General features: G+C 40.2%; 1 protein-coding gene across 1 annotated transcript in view; it reads left to right on the top strand.

Annotated features, from left to right (window-relative positions):
- The window catches only part of LOC146318417 (cadherin-6-like), a 125,860-nt gene that overhangs the window by 76,444 nt on the left and 28,562 nt on the right, over positions 1 to 20,854 (top strand). The window contains exons 6-7 of the mRNA XM_084732442.1: positions 10,574 to 10,761; positions 15,531 to 15,781. Of these exons, the coding sequence (XP_084588568.1) occupies positions 10,574 to 10,761; positions 15,531 to 15,781 (439 nt within the window). The remainder of the gene's footprint in view (positions 1 to 10,573; positions 10,762 to 15,530; positions 15,782 to 20,854) is intronic.

Below are 20,854 nucleotides of genomic sequence, written 5' to 3'. Positions count from 1 at the left end.
GTTCTCCTGTGAAGACTACAAAGAGCTTTGGGCTACTAATTCTGCCACTGATTCCCATGGCAACAGATCCACTGTGGCCAGTGCTAATACATAAATAAACACATTTATGGATCCAGAATAGTTCATTAATCTAAACTGGTGTTCAGAGTGAGAGCAGATTAGCCTGTCCAATTTTGCCATCTAATGTTCATGAATGGAACTTATAGTCTTACTAAATGTGGGGTTAATTATTGAACATAGTATACAGCAAAACCCTGTGTTGTAATGTGAGCTTGTTACATAAAGTAAGATGAAGATAAGAAAATCAAAAATACAGTTTTTCCCCTGGACTGTAGTGCTGTTTATTCCTTTATTCCTGATTTTTTTTGGTGTGAGTTGCAGAGTTTTGGAGATAGAGATGTCTGCCTTCTCTACAATATAATGGGACTTAATGGAACTCTGCTTGTGGTCTTCAAAGCACCAAAAAGTACATTTGGCAAATTCAACACCTGCGTCTCTTTTCCAAAAATCATGACTTTCTTTCTTGTCAAAAAGAAAGTAGATACTACTGCAGAAAGAATGTAGTTTCTGCATGAAACTGCTCACAGCAAGGTGTGTGGATTATCTTGAGTAGCCGTGTCATGAATTCTGAAAGGAGACATTGCTGTTGAATTTTTTAAGTGTAATTTTAGTGATTTGAGCACCAAAAGCCGAGTGCCATTTATGGCACTTTTCAATACACGAGGTGACCTGGCTTGACTCGGTTTGACTCGACCTGTCAGCTCAGCACAGCAGGGGTTCGCATTTCCATTACAACAGGGCTACCTGCTTGAAGATGAATTTGATGAAGCTTGACTTGAGCAGCTGATAAGTGGTGTGTCTGGGATAAACACTGACTCCTTAAATTCCTGTTGTTTTGTTATTTAAATGCTTTTATTATGAAACAGCACAATCAGGAAATGTCTTAATTCGGGGTTTCATTAATTTAACAGCACACAGCTGAAAGCGAATATGAAACAGTAAAATAATGCAGATACTTCAAACAACAAACAGCAACAAAGGAGAGAAACTACATTTCAAAGCACAGAGATTCAGTTAGAAGCTACAAAACTACTGAGAGCTGCATATAAAAACATCTTTCTCTCTGCCCTTCTGCATACACCATAAGCTCATTATCACAAAACTCGTTTGTTCAAGGGGGAGCAGGGAGGCTCATCCAAGGCTGGCTGCAGTCGGCAAGACATCACCACAGCCTGCTTAAAGGCATGTTGGGCTCGCTTTTGCCCCACTCCAGAGTAGGTCTATTCTCAGGCATGGCTTGGCACAGCTCAGCACAGCTCAACACTATAAAGGTGGTAATGAAAATGCAAAACAGCATGGCATGGTTTGACTCTGCGCAACCAAAAGAGCCAGTGGAAAAGCCCCATTAATCCCATTATGTTGGAGAGATGGTAGACATCTCTATAGCCGATATCTCCACAACTGCAGCTCACACCAAAACTATCTAGATGGATAAACAGCACTACAGGCCAGGGGAAAAATATGTATTTTTGATTTTGGGGTGAACTGTCCCTTTAAGTGTATAAGTACTAAATGTAAAAAAAACAGTGCCTAATAAGTTAGAGAAATTTAGTAAAGTAAGTCAACTGAAAATAAACTTAGCAATGACATTGAAAAGGAATATTGTAAATGATATTGAAGAATAATATAGCACATAATACTGAAAAGTAAAATTGAGACAAGTAATGTAAGCCACAGTTTACAGTACACAGCAGTGAGATGGAATAGATATACAGCTGCACTGACAATAGTGTCAGTTATGAATATACAATAATATTAACAGAATCAGAAATGCCAAGTTGTACCAGTTCACTGCGTTTTCTCCAAATAGTCTGTAAAGATTCATTATATATTCATATAACCATGCGGATTGTTTTGGTTTTGGTTGGTTTGGTCACTCTGAATAATCCAGACCTCGCAGTAACACTTTTCTGTGGATCTACTTTTAGCTGACAGCCTGCTCTTTGGATTATGCAGAGCAACAAGAGCACTGTCTCTGGGAAAAGAAGTCGCTGCTGAATTTTTTAAATGTCACTGTGAGCGGAGACGGCATCAGGGCAAAGCAGGGAGCTACGCCGGGGAGCCAAGACCCTCTGGGGTTCCAAAAGTTCACTGTGTGGCAATTAGTCTCTGGTCATTTGATGAAATGAGAATTTGGGAACATGTTCGACTAACGCACAAAATAACCTGAAGTGACAAGGACCTTAAGGTTGCCTCTGCTTTTATAACTGATCTTTAGGGATCTTTTGTTATTTCAGTCAATGTTATGCCTACATGTGACTGATACGACAGTACATTTGGATTATGTATGAATTAAACTGTACCATGGCCACTAACAATTCTCAATTCTGGTGATTATGGATTAAAAACTGGACGGTGTCGGCACCTGTGACTTGTTTGCAGTCCTAAATGAATGCCCCAGTAACAACATCAGTGAGGCATAGCCTTCACATTATACAATAATGGAACAGGTATCATACCTTACTGAACTGACACACAGCAAACATGAGGCTAATTATAATTCTGGAAGGAGCGCTGGTTGCTATCTTTGTGTCTCGCCAATTTATAGTATTCACTTTATATTTGATGGACACTTAAAAGAGTACATACACAATGCAAAGACAGGAAGAGAACAGGAGTTCAAGTGGCCCGGATTTCAGTTTTGCCCTGAGGCCCCACAGCGGGATAATCCTGCCCTGCAGTGAGCACCACAGATTGGGGCTGGAGGCAGAAAGCTCAGTGACGGATGTCTCACTACATGGGCAAATAAAACTCAAACTATGTTTGTATTTAAGTATGACTTACAGGAGGTGAGCCAAATAAGTTTTGTTTTTTTTGTAATTTGTGTGAAACAAATTTTAGTTCTTGACCTTGTAAAATCAGATGAGAAAAGAGTTTCAACAAAAGGTCCACTTAGGTTTAATCATATCGCACAATACAAGCTAAGATTCAAAGTTCATTCTGATGAAAATCATGTGACATGGTCAAACGTAGGGCTGCCCCTGACAAGATCTTCTAAGTAAACCAGTAATCATTCGTTCAGGCCACTTGTGGACTAGTCTTAGCATGTTTATGATATTAATTTAATTATTTAAATACATATGTTTTGGAACACCAGAAAGTGGCTTGAGCTCCAGGGCTTAGAGCGAATGTTTTAAGTAACACTGTTACTGAGACACTGAGACAAAACCAACCATAATAAAATCATAATAATGAGCCTTAAAAATATGAATTTTACAAGGATCATGAAACAAACCGCCTGTTAACAACATTGCTAACAGTGTGACATCACACAAGTTATCTTTACAAATACTTGCAGGCTCATCAACACATTGGATGATGTATATTTTACAGGTGCCACAATATAAATATTGAATTGAAAATCACTCAAAAGTAATTAAGTCAAATTGAAATCAAAGGCAGAATCACAGTTCTCTGTATTTTTTTCCTTTCCACTCTCGACACGTCTGAAGAAAAAAACAACACTTTGAGGATTGCACAGTATAGCTTACAGGCTGTTATGTTACATTTGATACCATATAGACAATCTTAGAAGAAATAAGGTGTTTGACAATGTAAAAGACAGTTGTTAGGCCATTTAACCAATGCTCTGTTGAGCTTAACAAGTCAAGACTCCATAGTTCAACAACGTCACAGGTATCACTGCTAAAAGAAAATAAAATATTGGATTTGGAGAATTGTGACACCCCAAGTATACCTACATATTAATTCACTACAAACTTGCTCCTAAACAGCTTCACACCTCCTGTCACTGAACCTGACGTGTCTTTCTCATGCCCAGAGTCCAGGCCAGAGCAACTGTATGTCACCTCAGTACTGTATGTTTGTTTTCTGCAACTAACTGACTCATGAAAACTTGGTTGATTGATGATTTGGTCAACTGGTAGGGAGCGACTCCAGTCGAAAGCTTCAGTAGCACTAGTTGAACACTGGTGAGGTGATTTTCTCAACAGCTGTTAGATCATGAATTATCATGCCTTGAGTCAGAGTCCAGGTCAGAGCCGCTGTAAATCACCTCAGTACTGTATTCCCTGTTGTCAAATTGACCTTTGTTGGTCTCTGAGGTCTCGGTCTGGCCGTGTTCACTAGAAGGCTGGTGAGTCAGGTTCAATTGCCTGCTCGCCAGAATCCAGGTGTGGTTCTCCAACAACAATCACTGCCAGCATTCCCCACTGAGTCCTCTTAGCCACGGGCCTGAAGACCTCCTCGTTCTGTGCAATCTAAGTGTAAGTGTCTCCCATCTCTGGTGATGCCTCTTTGTGTCACAATAGAAAAGGTCAGTTTTATTGCCTTTGACTAACTGACTAATAAAAGCTTGGTTGACTAACAGTTGGGTCAACTATTAGCATGCAGCCTCAATCAAAAGCTTCAATAACATTAGTTGAACACTGGTGAGATTATTTTCTCAACTGCTGTTAGATCATGAATTTGTTTTTTATCGAACATGGAAAAGAAGTCTTCAAAATGCTCAGGAAAAAAGTTAATTGTTCACACAGTATGTTGCATTGTAGTTGTTCTAAGTTGTCACGACTACAGCATCTCATTTGCTATTACAGTGACTCAGCTGCACAGCAGTAACATCTGTCAGAACTAGTTTGTGTGGTGCAGCTCAGCATTATTCAGTGCTAATCTCAATTTAGTAGCTGCATTGTAATGGTTGAAGTTTGAACGCAGCAACAGCTGGCGCAGATGTGGCAGCTGTTCATCATGAGGCTGTATCGGCACATGCTAGCGTTGGTGTGTGTGTGTCCATCGGCAGCGTTTCAGTGCCCACAGCAGTGTAAAAGAAGGGAGTAAATTGCTGCTCCGTTGGCCTCGATCACATCAGTCATTCCCTCGTCTAATCCTTGTGAATTGACATGAAGGCAGAACTTCCTCCCCTTCGCTCTCCAGCTCTCTGGCTTTCTGTATCCATCTCTTCATCTTCTAATTGTTTTTCCCCCTTCCTCTCCATCTCTGCCTCGTTCAATCATAGTCACTGTATCAGCGTGTCAGTTCCTCCCTCCTCCTCTCCACCCAGCATTAACACCCATTCACCCACTGTTTCCTTCTCCACCACACGGTGCAAAACAAGATCACCCGAGGATCTGCTGAACAGATTGCATGTGGCATTATCATTGTTTAAGTCACCACACTTAACACACACACTTGCTTGTATTCCTACCGATATCAAAACAATTTATCGATTATACACTATTTTTCTTATGTAACCCAAAAGCATGTCCTCAGTCAGAAGGTCAAAAACTGCCTTTCATAAAAGTACACACACACACACACACAGAGTCACACACACCTTGGTCCACACATGTCAATTCATTTCACTTCACACCAGGACTCCAATCAGTGCTGTCAGTGTTAGAGCCAAGAGGCAACACAATCTCCAACCAGCCAGAAAGAAAACTGAGTGGAGATGAAATCTGCTTCTCCTCTCTTTACCTCTGGGCTCTTCAGGGCTTCACCACTTGTTTGTTTTAGTATTTTGCTAAGAGATAGGTGCATGCATAGACTACCAAAAGTATTGGAATAGTAAAGTGAAATTGCTTTTTGTGGTTACATTGTTTGAGCTTGGGCATGTATATTTGCAGGGTCTAAATGTGCTGTCCGCTGAGCACCAAATGGCAGTACATTTTTCTTTGATCGACACATCAGAAAGGTTCACACAGGCTGTAGCCTTTACAGACAGAAACATTTGAATTTGAGTTATTTAATCTTTTCCTTGATTTTTACCTATATATATATTTCAATGTATGTGCTGGCCATGGGACACAGTAACCTTAAAGTGATAGTTCACCCAAAAATGAAATTTCACTCTGATGTTAGGATGGGTGAAGATCTCCAGTTCACAAAACACTCCTGGAGCTTCAGTGGAAAACAGCGTTACAGCCAAATCCAGTACAAGCAGCGCAACATGAGATACATGGAATCTCACGATACCTTCACATCTGTGTTTACATGCTACCTGGAAGTGACTCAGACAACAGAGAGAGATCAGTTCAGAAATAGTGACTTGTTACGCGCACAGTTGACTTCGCAAACTTTCAACAAAGAAGAAAATGACTGAGGACTTCGACATCATTTCTTTGCTGTAGTCACGCCGCTTGGGCGAGAACCTGTGTACCTGCTTCAGGCGTGTGCACGTGGATCGGGTCTGAGAGGCTACAGTTGACATTTAGGTTAAAAACATGGTATAAATGGTGTCTTTTTGTGTCAAATTTTAATTTCACAGGTTACGGACACTTGGATTACACCACACGAGCAGCATAGAGACATTTTGTGTTTGTTTTGTGTTCTTTTTTTACATTTTAAAACTGGTCACCATTCACTTCAATTGTACTGGATTTGGTTTTCCACTGAAGCTGCAGGAGTGTTTTGTGAACTGGAAATCTTCACCCATCCTCACATCAGCACAGGGGTTTCATTTTTGGGCGAACTACTGCTTAAGCCAATCAATTGAAGACATCAGATAAGCTTCTGGTTGGCTGCCTGTTACAGCTTGTTTGGTTTGATTTGGTTTGTTTTAGTTTGGTTTGGTATGGCTTGGTCTGTTTAGTTTGATTTAGTTTGCCTTGGCTTGGTCAGTTTGGTGTGGTTTGGCTTGGTTGGTTTCATTTGGTTTGTTCTAGTTTTGTTTGGTTTGGTTAGGCTTGATTTGTTTGGTTGGATTTGGTTTGTTGTTATTTGTTTTGGTTTGGTTTGCTCTTGTTTGGTTTCATTTAACTTGGTGTGTTTGGTCAGTTTGGTTTGGTTTTGGAGTTTGTTGTGGTTTGTTTTGACTGGTCTAATTGGTATGTCAGTGATTGTTAGTGATTGTCAGTGATTGTTGGTTTATTTTGGCTTCAGGTCTGAGATGCAGTTTTCATGCTCACTATTCCAGTTCTTTTGTTTCTCTGTTGACAGCTGCCTGATACAGAGATACATATGTTCATACATATGTGTGTGAGGAAGAAAGTGAAATGATTCTTTGTTGAATAAGAGACTGAGTGATGGCAGCTGCAGCTGTTGCAGAGTTTCTCCCTCTCTGGATAATCTATGTGTACTGTGTGTACACATGAGCACGTCCTTTATCTCACTACTTTCTCTGTGACTACACACACACAAACACACATAAATATACCAAAACAGTGGCAGGTTGTCTAGCTGCCAGGGCGCCTGCTGTGTCACAGCAGCATATAATTACTCACTCAAGTGGTTTATACACACCACTTGAAATCTGAGATGGAGCCTATGTACACATGCAGACACACACACATCCTGAGTAAAGGTAAGTGTCCTGATGTGAAACTGCCTCAGGTTCATATAACAAAGTGACATCTCATTTGCATTCATTTGGTCGTGTTTGGACTCCATTCAGGGACTCAGACAAGCTGATTTTTTCATACAGGCCGTGGCTGCGTTTGTTTCACAATGAGGAGGAAAACTCTCGCAACAAACTGACGGCAAAACACAGTGTTAGCACTTATTCCAGAGAACAAAAGGATACATCACACTCACAAAAAATACATTGAAATGCCTTTTTTAATGATAGTCAGCAGTCTAGCAGAGAGACATTGTTCCAGCGCCTGGCTTCCATCAGCATTTACACGACTTTTTTCGGGCCGAGAATGCTTCTTTTGTTCTTGCTGTCTACCTGTCTAACCTTCTTTATGAAGTTCTAAGACAACAGAAAGATGTTGTTTCTTCGTTCAGCATTTATGCTGTCATATGATTTTCTTTTTCTGGAAGAAACTTTCTCGCCATCGTTTGAGTTTATGTGGCGCTTCCATTTTCTGTGACAGGTATTATTCACATTAGCAGTGTCAGACTGTTCCTGCTCCATCACTGACTCACCATATGAAAGGCTGGATTAATGTTCGTGATCAATACCAGTCAGTCAGCCTCTGCTTACTGACTCAGGTGGTGATGTTCCGGCTTTATGTTAAGTCAGGCTTATTTGTGCAGCTCTTAATCCCAGTAAGGGTCTCAAAGGGCCTCACAGGGCCACATTAGACAAGAAATACAAACAACCTGCCTAAGTGGACGACAAAATAAATCCCCCCAAAAACACTCTAAAGGGAAAAATCAAACAAACCTTGAGAGGGATTACCTGAGACAAAGCCCCCTTCCAGGGTTAGAAGGCAGCAATGAGCAAATGACAAGGTAGTGGATCATTGGCATAATTAGTCATTGTCATATAGCACAAATATGAAATTAAAAAAAAGGTAAGAATATTAGTCTCAAAGGACGAAAGGGGAATTAAGCAGCAGCACAACAGCCTTCAGGAGTCTTACAAACATATGGGACTGTGGTCAGTGCACTTCACAATAGAGAAAGCTTTCTTTTTGTCTGTTTTTATGTCTATACACTTTTACCTTTAACTTTTATAGGTAGATTATTTTTTGCTACCTTACAATAGATTTACTCATCAGAATCCAGAGACATTACAGATAAATTATTTGTAAATTTCAGATCAGATTAATTTTTTATCAGCATGAACTCAGCAGACTCCAGTCATGCATGCTGCCAGGATTGAGGAATTACTGATGCCACCTGAATCATTTTAAAAAGAATCAGAATCACACATATACCCTTGTGGAGTTTATGACTAGTAGTGTTATAGAGCAATGTTTTCATGAGTCTGTCCCCGTTTTGTTTGTAAGGTGAACATGCACAAGAACGCACGTGTGTGCATGAACACATGGGTGACACAATACATATCCCTTCCTTTGTATCACACTATTTCGCTCATCTACAATTGGCAGTAACACACCAAGAAATACAACGTGTCAGTAAGACTGCAAGCTAGTAAACAATAGACAATACAAGATTTATAGCTTTAAAAATTTAGTTTGCTAATGTTTTATGAGGATGGAAAAGTATTCAACAGTCAAGGATACATGCAATGGATTTCTCATCTAGGAAGGCAGTGGCTCATAAGATCAATTAATCAGAGGAAAGTTGGTGGTTTGATTCCCCCTGCATGTCGAAGTTCCCTTCAGCAAGAAACTGGACCCCAAATTGCTCCCATACCATGCTTTCAGTGGTCGATAGACTAGAAACATGCTGTATGAGGTGCAGTCTATTTATCTGTACTGCTGCTCCCACAGCACTGATAATGATTACAAGGAGCATAAATACCTGCTAGCAAAAATGAATTATTATTACGCATGGTATGAATATAGCAATAAGACAAGTAAGGCTCTTTGACTTGCATCATGACAAGGCCTTGTTTAGACTACCAGCCCAAATTCATTTTTGACATATCCAAGCTGTAACCACATTGATTTTCTAAAGCAAAAACCAGCGAATGAACACATGAAATGTGATTTGGAGGTGGCGATTCCATTTGGATTTCTACAGATGCTTCTCAGGCCCGATGCTCCGGCCACTCAGTGTCTTATGCGCCACGCACAATGCAACACACAACAATAACATCAAATCCACACTGATGAAAGTGCATCAGATTGTTAATTTTTGAGCAGAATCTATACTACTGCGGAGTATGGAGGACAACAGTCTGTGGAGGCACGCTGTAATAAAGTGTCTGCTGGTACACTGGGGGAAGGCCTCTGTACACCAACTTGGCATTGTGAAGTGTGTCACCAGCATGGGTGGTTACTAATGACTATGTCATTACCATAGCAACCCATTCAGATAAGTTTGTGATGTCTGGACACACAAATCCAATCTGATCACTTTCAAATAACAGTATGGACAAAGATCAGATTTGAGAAACAAATCTGATTTGCCTGCAGTCTGAACAAAGCCCATGTGATCCCAGTCAGATTACTTAACATTTCAAAGACTTGTATTTCTCACTATACACTGTTCGCCTCTCACAATAATTCCCAGTTGCTCAGCCCCTGATACATTTTTTAAAACAATCAATATACCCACATTGGGCCAAAAATAGAGTAATAAATTTGATGCTCACTTTAGATTGGATTCAGACCAAAATCATCCTGCTTTAAATCCAGTGAGGAGGCATGTTGTTCAAGGTACCAGTGAGATGTGAAATCTGATCCACAAAGTCCAGTCTGAGAAAAAAAAAAAATCACAGCAGCAACTATTTTAACATTTCTCAATGGCTTCAGGGTAAACAGCAGAGATAGAACATTCACCTTACAAAGTAATGGATGTGGGAGTGTGTACTTTCTGATTAGATTGCTCACCTTTCTGAATGAAGTCACATTGCAGCAAAATGGTTGTTCTACTTTTTGTTTTGTTGCAGCCCTCTGCTTTGGCACCCACTCTGCACCAACCAACTGGCTCCATTCACATTAATGAAAGGGCTGTTTTTTTGTCACACAGGCCTAAAGTCCATCTGATTGTGGCCTTACCTCTGAAGATTTAACACAGGCCATAAAAGTAATGCAATCTGGGAGCTGGCCTGGCCCTGAAGTTTTATAACCAAATTTTGGGGATTAGTTTGTACGCAGTCCAGCTGAACACTGTGTCTCTGTTGATACCACCACTGGGAGGTGCTCAAGTTAGAAATGTCACTCTGATCTTTTTCTGTTTTTTTCTGTGTTTGCAGGTATTTACCAGTTCAGAGTTCCTGAGTCATCCAAGTCTGGCACTTCAGTTGGGAGAATCAGAGCCACTGACAGAGACATTGGGAAGAACGCAGAAATGTATTTCACTATCGTCAGTGGAGACGGCATGGACATGTTTGACATCACCACTGACAAAGACACCCAGGAGGGAATCATCACTGTCAGCAAGGTGAGAGGGACTGAGCTGTGAGCTCAGAGTATTAATCACATTAGTAAAGAATTTGTGTGGCACTAATGTGAAACTACATTTACAAATAATTAGGATAAAATGCAAAAAACAGAGTTTAGAGCAGACCTGGGCAAAATGCATCCCAGAGGCCGGGTGTGGCCCTCTGAAAGGTTTCATGTGGCCCACAAGGCCATCATGGAAATATCAAAAATTAAGAATCTTGCAGAGACAGTCAACAGCATTTGGCTTACAATTTAACCATTACCAGGCCTTTGTTTTGAAAGGGTCAGTGTTGGTAATGATAATGAACTGTATCTGTTATTTTAAACTAGAACTTTATTCACTCAGTGCTGCACATCCATGTTGTTTATGTTGTTCTTCTTCTACTTTTGCTGCTACTATCATTATAAACTGTATGTGGCATCCATTTTATACTGTAAAGAAAAAAACAAGTTTTGGACATTGGCAACAAAATATTCATTACATGGCAATTCAGAAAGGATGACCAACAGTAAAAGTGTCATTTATACAATAGTTCTGTCCATTCTGTTATTAGAGATCTGGTCATTATTAGAACCTTATATCATTTGTGGCTGCCTGATCAACATCATGTGGCCCCCATGAAAAATAACAGCCCACCCTGTGGTTTAGAGGATCTATGATACTATGTAAGCAAGTATAATCAATATAAGCAGAGCAGATTCCAGTAGTTAATAGCACAGAATGAAATGCAGATGTCAAACTGCATCTATTGTAAATAATGTGAAATCTGTTGCTTTCCTGACACCCACATTCAAATGAAGTTTGCTTTTAATTATCTTGATATTTTTCTCACGGCATTGGTTAAATCAAATTAATTCTAAAGCAGTGATTCAGCAGATCCCACACTTTTCGACTCATAAGGACCCTGCCCACGTAGTCTGTTTTACACGTACTGTTAAATATGCAAAGCCTGGGCATGCTTGACAGATGAAAGAAACCAAATTAAACTTATTCATCTTTACCTTCACAACCCCCAGTCGTAGCCTTTGCAGCAGGCACTAATACGCAGGACTGGAGCTTTTTATGCTGCTGGATTTTAGAAATGAATCACAGTGTCCTCACAGAGTGTGTGTTTACTGATGTGCAATCACAATTGATTTCTAGAAATTCTTTTGTTCCTCTTGCTGACACAACCTAAGAAAGTCTGCGAGCTTCAACAAAGAGGTAATGATATTTTGTCAGCAGGATGTGAGACAAGGACAATATCCAGGATTCCTTCAAGGAGGCAAAGGCAGCCCATGTAGAGCTGCCTGAGCTTTGTTCTCATCTGAAACAACAACCATGCAGCATTGTCACAGCTGATGCCAAGAAACAGATTTCATCAACATTATTCGCACTTTTGAAAAACTATTATCATTTGTCATCAGATTGAATCTGTCAGCGGCTTCATATCATGTTTTTATTAATGGTAGATTTTGCTCTCTAACAGCATGTGCTGTTCTTTTCTTTCTTTATTATTCAGTAGTCACTAGCCCTGATACAATAAAAGAGATGTTTTCCTATATTCCATAAATATTTCCTTTCATGCTCAACAACTCAGCTATCAAATTAAATTATATGTTAAATCAAACAATGCCCTTGCTGGATTGCATGTGGTGCTCTACATGGAACAGCTTTTATTTCTGAGACTACATACAGTATAAAAACTGTCAGACTGAAATTCCTTATATATGAAATATAAAATCATATGACAGCATTTCAATCTTGACTTCAGGCTGATTTAATTCCTTATTTAAAATTCCTCATGATTGTGTTTTCTTACAATAATACAAAAATATCTATGTATGTATATTTGGGGCGGGAATCTCTTGCTATCAATTCATTTATAATTCAGAGGGCTACGATGCGATGATAAAACAATTATTGACGCGTCTTGATGCATCAGAATTGTCAACTTTTAAGTCAGGAAGTGTCAGTCATATTGTATCCATCTGCAGCTGCTCATCCTCACCAAAATTCAAGAAGCAGCCTCGTCTAGAAGTAAACGTGATGCACGTTACTTTTTTTTTGTCCTATTTGATTCTTGATTGAATGAGTAGGAAAGCAATTACCGTAATTTCCGGACTATAAGCCGCGACTTTTGTCACACGCTTTCAACCCTGCGGCTTATGTAATGATGCGGCTAATTTATGCATTTTTTCTAACGGCCGCCAGGGGCGCTCGAGCAGAAAAGGTAAGAGTGAGACAGGTGGAATATATGTGTCGAGGAAGACGCAAGTTTAATGTAACTTCGCTGTGCTACCGTGTTGCTGCTATGTTACTGCCGCGTCTCAGTGACTTTTACCGGTATGTTTTTTTAACCAGCCCTTTTAGTGCTGTGTTACTACCGTATTGCTGCTGTGTTACTGCCGCGTCACAGGCACTGTTTGGAAAGAAAAGCTAAGGTATATTATTAAAACTTTGAAAACTCTTTCTGTGTACCGTCTTTCTTTGTAAATATCTCATGTTTCAATGTGGGCACATGCGGCTTATAGACAGGTGCGGCTTATGTATGTACAAAATGGTTTTTCCTTTAAAAATGTACTGGATGAGGCTTATAATCAGGTGCGCTCTATAGTCCAGAAATTACGGTAAATAGTCCGCAGCCTTTTTATTTTCTTTTTCTGCCTGTATGAGAATAACACAATGAGGGGGAGGCGGAGTTCTTCGCTGTGTGTTTATTAACGTCATGCCTCCAGTAGTTGTGGTAGTAGTAGTTATTTGTGTTTGGTACGGCTTCGGCTCCATTAACATATTAACGTTGGTCTCGGGGCAATAGTCAAAAGTATTCATGATATAATTCGCATTCGTCTCGCAAATGCATTTCTTAAGACACTAAATTAAAACATGATTGCACAGCCCTGCAGTTAAGTTTTTCCTTGTTCAACATCATATTATCAGCTAACATTTAGAAAATCGATTTTTGACATTTGTGAATCGATTCAGAATCACATCCACATCACGATGTAGCTAAGAATCGAGCTTTTCCCCCACCCTTACCGCAAATCTCATAAACCTGGTCCAAAATGACAACTTGTCATTGTGTTAGTGTTTTAATGTCTTTCAGCTCATCAGCTCTGACCTACTGCACGCTAAAAAACTTGATGCTGGTCTGTCAGCATGCAGTTAAAGAAGCAAGATATTCTTAGTTCTCATTCACTGCGATATGTGAGCAGCTTCTCCACCAATTCTTAAGTAAAATAAAGGAAATTAGGCTCCATATCACACCTGTGACCATAAATCTCCTCATCTGTACAGAACCCTCTGCAGGTTTGTCTCACATCAAGCAAATTTCAGTGCCAGAATTAGAGAAGTTAATCTCCCACTTAAATTCCTCCACCTGTCAATTAGATGTTATCCCCACCAGATTTCTGAAAAAGGTATTTCAGACTGTTTGCCGACAAAATCTCTCTATTTTCAACTGCTCCAACTCATCCAGTTTTAAAATGCAATAGTTCGACCTCTCCTGAAGAAACCTGCACTTGGTCCTCTCTATTTAAACAATTTCAGACCAATTTCAAATGTATTTTTTTAATCTAAACTTTTAAAAAAGACTATTGCATCTTAATTAATCTCAAACATAGTTTACATAACAATAATACTTTTGAGCAATATCAGTCAGGATTCAGTTCCCAGCCCAGCACAGAAACAGCTCTTATTAACTCTTTCCCTGCCAATGAGGAGATACCTCGTTAATTGCTGTTTTCACTGTGAGGTGATAGGGGATGCTGGGACGAATCATGTGACAAAAAAATTGAAATTCAATGAAGGACAGAACCACTGGAATTGAACAGAGAGCGGTGTGATCCGGGCACAGAGTCTGGGCTGCTCTCTCTGCAGTCCCCAGACCCCCACAGCAGCCGGGACACAGCGGGGCTGCTCACACCGCAGCCCCTGGGACTCGGACAGTGTTTTGGGTGGGGGACAGGTGACGCACACAGCTAACTTTAGCCACACTGGTGACAGTGATGTCACACACATAATATGAAGTGATGAAAAACAAAAATTAAAACATGAAGTCGATATTCTGCTTGAAAATGTCTCGCTCAGAGAAACAGTGTTTTCTCAGTTTTTTTGTCTGAAAAGTGGATTTTTTGATGCAACAAACCAGCATTTAAATGCCTTTTTAAAAAAGTTTTTTGTGTCTGAAACTAGAAGGTCTGTTCTTTCTTTTGATATATTCTATGTTAACATATTCATAGAAGTGAATATTCTGTGGGTGGTGAAATTTAGTGAATTTTGGCTGACAAAAAAGTTAAGGCTACCAATGATTTACTGCTCACAAATGATTGAATTATTATTAAATTTCAGTTATTCATTTTGAATTCTACCCTAACTGAATTCAGTTTTTCATACAGTCAAACACGATACCCTGATGTGATGATAACTCCATACTCGTAGATCTGTCTGTTGTAATGGAAGAAATTCTCCTCATCCTGAGCCCCCCTCTCGTGGTGTTCCTCAGGGATCAATTCTTGGTTCTTTACTATTTTCTATTTATATGATTCCTTTAGGTCAGATAATCCATAGGTATAATATTCATTTCTGATGTTATGCAGATGATATACAACTTAATGTGTGCTTTGTGTCTGGATGTCACAAAACGCCCTCCAAAACTTCCTCTGGCTCTACTTTGACCTTGTCAACCAGTGTTCATGTGTCTCATCTTTACCAGAGTACCATTGCTGTACCAGCAGGAACAATCCTCTTAATTCCCTCTTGTGTTTTTCTTTTCATTGCCTCCGCAGCCTTTGGATTACGAGAAGAAGCCGTCTTACACAGTAGAGATCCAGGTCCAGAACACCCAGGTGGACCCTCGCTTCATGTCTGCTGGCTCCAAAGACATGGCCACGGTACGGATTGCCGTGGAGGATGTGGACGAGCCGCCGCTGTTTGACAAAGCTAGCTACCTGATGGAGGTGAAGGAAGACGCTGCAGTGGGCGTGGCCGTGGGCTCAGTCAGTGCCATGGACCCCGACGGAGCTCGCAGCATGGTCAAGTAAGGCAAAACCTCAGTCTGATTTCTTTCATTTTGAAATCATCTCAAAAGTAGGTTCTGAATGAATGAGGCAGAAAATGTTCTTTTTGTGAAGGATTTCAAAGATTATGAGATATTTGCTGATTTTTCCATGTCCAAGTGAGCAAAGTAACAAATTGTGTAAAAGTTTCCATTTATGAACTACAGCTTCTGTGAGCTATCTTTTGTGCTTTGGATTTTCTGGTGGATTGACACAGCCCATTTATTATTTAGATCCCCACCAAATCACTGTCATTTTTTCAATTACAGACAAATAAGATAAAACAAGGAACAGCAGAGTGGCCAGATGGGACAAAATCAGAGCTCAGTAGGTCACAGCTGTCGTGGTATCAACTTTTTTCTTTACCTAATTTGAGCCAAAATGAACCCTCTGTGTAGAAATTCCCTGTCAGTGTCCTACTGACATTAAGATTTACATAAATCTGGACAATAAGATGAATCCATGGGGTATCACTTTTTGAGGAAGGGACATTTTTTTTTGTTGCAGCCCCACATTGAAATCCTCCTGAGTCATGCATTGTTTAGTAAACTGTGTATTTGCTGCTTTAAAACACTCTGAAAATTGAATTGATTGGCTATATGCTAAAAAATCTATCCATCTGGAAAAATGCAATTTGTTTAGGTTAATCAGTAACGTCAACGCTCTCAGTCCCCAAGGACAGAGGTGTAGCAGCGTAGCTGAAGCACGTGCAGAAAGCACATTTGCAAGAATGCAAAATAAACTTACCTCAGATTTCTATGTGTCTGCTGGTACCAGAGGGGCTCTTGAGGCCTCAGTACATCAGCACACAGTAATGAGCAGGGAAATGTCTGTCTATCTTAAATATGAACTGTATCAAGATTTAGGAAAAGACACTTTTATTTAACATAATAAAAACATCAACCTGCATTACCACACTGTTAATTTGAAATGTAATGACATTTCACTGACAAAATAACTTACACGTATGTCATTTCTTTAGCACACAGGTGTCAAAGTCTAGGCTGGTGGGCCAAATCTGTCCCATCACCTCATTTTATGTGGCCTGTGAAAGCTCGTAAAAAATATATAATATGCTGTGTTACAGAATTACGGTGTCTGTATACTACATGTCCCAGAATGCATCCACACTTTGTAGGATTGAATGGACCTAGTTGTAAGATGCTAGTATACTGCCTTATTACTGATACTACTTTGTATATAATTTTTTTTCAATTTATTTAATAATAGTTGTATACATGAATGTTTGTCATTATTTTTCCTGCACTTCTGCTTTCAGAGCCGCATATTAATTATTAAGTTATCAATGGCTATCAATAATCAAATGCAGCAGTAATAATATAATAACAAGATGGCAGATTTATATAGTCTTACTTTCACAATCAGTCCTTTGAGGGCAGCCATCGTGCTGATGTGGCCCTGGATGAAACTGAGTTTGACACCCCTAACATAGGGGATGTTATCCAAATAATATGAAACATTAATCTGTTAGGGAATATGGAATACCTGTATGGAAAATGTATTTCCTTGCATATCGAATGATTACGTATGCTGTAACATTACTAGTGAAGTTGTAGAACTGTTTTCCTTTTAGAAAATGATCACAAAGTTTCTTGTTTATACGTTTTAGCCAGCTCACAGGTGTGTAAACTGACCTGGATATGAAGTGTCCGTATGTTGCACAAAATATTATTTTGTAAAGAGGTAAGATGGAGCCCGTCTCCTCTCCAGTTATATGCTTTCCTCACAGGTGTTAATTAACCTATGAATTAGATTAGATTAGATTAGATTAGCCTTTATTGTCTCCCTTAGGACAAATTTGTCATGGACAGTCAAGGGAATAAATGAGCCATCAAACTACAATAACATGCAGCATCAACACCAGATCCATACACCGAAAAGCATACAACCCAAGAGGACTGCACAATGCCTGAAATCCAAGTGTTTCACAGACTCCCTACCTAAAGTAATTACACAGAAGTCCTATACAAAGTACATAGTAATTGCACAGATGCCCTACACAGGGTTATTTCCCACCAAAATATTGCATATCCTCCTCCCCTCAGTCCTCACACACACACATTTCATCACCTGCTGTTAAGTAGTTTGATTGGTGGTGGGACTAACAAGAATTTATACCTGTTCAGCTTACAGTTTGGTAACCTGCACCGCCTGCCTGAAGGCAGGCAGCTCATGCTCCTTATGAAGGATGTGGTCTGGGTCAGTAGTGAATTTAAGGCCCTGCTTCCTCACTGTCTCCTCAAATCTCTCCAGGAGAGAGGATGCGGGCAGCATGCCAATTATTTTTCCTGCCCTTCTGATCAGGTTGTGGAGTTGTGATCTGAGTTTGATGGTCAGGTTACCAAACCAAACTCAGCCCGCGCAAAGTAATATGATGTTAGTTTCAAAATAGATAAGACGGGGCTCGGCTTCTCTCTTCTCCTCTCTCCTCTCGCTAAAAAAATAAAAACTAAAAAATTCAGCAGTGGCGGTTGTATTTCAGCAGCAGCTTCCAGGTGCATATAGAGGAAACACTGCCTCTGTCATCGGCAGATGGTCACACTAACAGCAGCCAGCATAAATAGCTGCATTTGTTTCTTCATTAATGCCTCTTTCATATCTACCATCACAGCCACATACCACCCTGGAACTCTTAAAACCCCATTGTTAATTCACTCGTGTGTCTAGGTCTTCAGACCTGATATGGGGGACATAATGTCCATTGGCAGGAAAGCTAACATTAGCTGAGGTTAACTGCCCCTCTGTGTGTGTTCTTGGCTTTCCTTGTTTCTTCGTGACTCGTTCACCCAGCGCTAGCGTTGACCCGCTGAGTCTGGTCCGTCTGCTTCACCGTTTGATGGCTCGGGGGTTTGGACCAGCTCAGTCCTAAGATCCTGCTGTCAACCTTGCGCTGCTTCTCATTCAGTGGTCTGTTCAGACAAAGACATTAACTCAAATACAAAATAACTCCTTGGGGAGATGAGCACTTTCACAGTCTTCCTCTGGGTGTCTTTCCTTTCAAAAAGAGGAACGAGACCATAACACAGTTCACAACTCTGAGAGATGTCCTCTCACGCAGTGGAGACCGCGGTTTCCCACAAGGCCCCTGTATGAGCCCCCGTTCTGTCACCCTGACGTCAAACTTTAGTGCCACGACTGCTAAGCAACCAGCCAAACAACAGAGCAGCAGTATGAATTATAAATCACCTCCGGAAAGTGACCACAACACTACATAGAAAAGAACTTATCTTGTCCTGCTTGTTGAGTGAACTATCCAACAAACATTAACCAGAAAAGTGCACTGGCTGCTAAAAAGTCCTTTTTCTTCAACGCCACTGCTAACAAAATGCAATTTGCTTGTGACTTACAAGCTGCAGTTAGCAGCACATATGTATATGTTTTGTCTATCCTGCCTCTATTGGCTCCACCGCTAATCAAACATGAACACACCCACTCAGATTTATATCAATTCAGTGTATACAAATCTATTAACAGTGCATTTAAATACCCCTTTCATAATTTTTTAAATTAATTTTGCTTTCAGACTTTAAAGCAGCCTCATGTATGATCAGTTTTATATTGGTGCCCCTCCAGCTTGCTATTCACTGACACACTGCTGTGCTCATATTGCACGAACAAGCACACAGGGAGCAGAATCAGAATGACAGAGGCTCCATTCTCCCTATTACAAGTCAGCGCAGCATCAACTTGTTTTTGAAGTTGTTATTTTGAGGTAGAAGAGTTACGTAATGCTGCTTTAAAGTAATCATTCCTTATATCATATCATGTCTGCAGTGCAGGGCTGTTATATTAGAAAGTTTGAACTTCTTCACTTCCTCTTCTGCTGTTTTAGAAATCTCAGCAAAACTACATTGAAGTTGGATGAATTTTGACTTCAAATGGACCTTGATTCTCTAAAGGCTTGTGAGGAGTTCTGATAAGAGTCTGAAAAGAGGGAAACATAGGAAAAATATGAAGTAGGTTAAAAAGATAGGTGGTATAGTGATCACTGTTAAGATTATAAAGCAAGCTGTCTGTGGACTGTGCTGTGTGAAAACTGCTGAGTACACACACAACAGAAAGCTGCACCTACAGGCTATATTTAAACCCCATCAGCTCACTGCAGTACTGTTCATTATTGATGCTTGGCATTAGGATAGTTTGAGCTCTGTTGCTCTCCTGTTAGTAATTGTCCATTACTCAAACGGCATCGATACATCCTGGGAATTTTCTGATGTTTACAAAATAAAATGCCTAAAGCCCTCTGTAATTTGCTCTGTTGCAGCGGGTATTGATCAGGAGGTACAAGACCGTTAAGATAAGTTGAAACTTCCCTGAACTTGGAGGGCAGTTTGAGTCATTGCCAAATACAAGAATGGGATACAGTAAAGGATATGATATGAATTATAGTAAACAGCGCAATGAGGGAAGTAATCATGATGTTATAGCAGCAATATATCAATATCATGCTGATATCGTAATATGAGACAAGATATTGTCTTACTGTATTGTGATATGGCATAAGATATTATTCACTTGGGATTGCGTGCGATTAGTCGACAATACGATTAAACGTCCCCACCCACGCTAGTCGGCAACAACTAGTCGTTTAAAATATTTATCAATATTTCATTCATGCACGCTGCCAGTTTTCTGTTGCCTCTAAGATTTTATGCAGCCGCCCGCCACTAGTCGTGGGCTGCAGCACTGTCAGACGGCAGCCCCTCTTGCCCAGCGCGTATGAACCGATCACTCTCGCAACCCTGGATGTTTATATCAGCGAAGTCGGACAGATAAATGTAGACTGTGACAGAATAAGCTGATATATATTCACTCAACTGGAGAAACGTGCCCACATTAAGCACATAAACACACATAAACCTGCAAGCGGAGCTGCTGCTGCTGCTGCGAGCACTGCTAATGTTAGCCACACTGTGAAGGTGAAAAAAGGTGAAGCATTTAGTGAGTTGTTGTCATGTTTTGTACATTAATGTGTAAGGTTTGTATTGCACAGTGCAAAGTAACGCACATTTCAGCAGCATTTAAAGTACGAT

This window comes from Lutjanus erythropterus, chromosome 12 (assembly GCF_056507025.1).
Source record: "Lutjanus erythropterus isolate fLutEry1 chromosome 12, fLutEry1.hap2, whole genome shotgun sequence".
Lineage (NCBI taxonomy): Eukaryota > Metazoa > Chordata > Actinopteri > Lutjaniformes > Lutjanidae > Lutjanus > Lutjanus erythropterus.
This window is presented reverse-complemented; position numbering and strand designations above follow the sequence as displayed.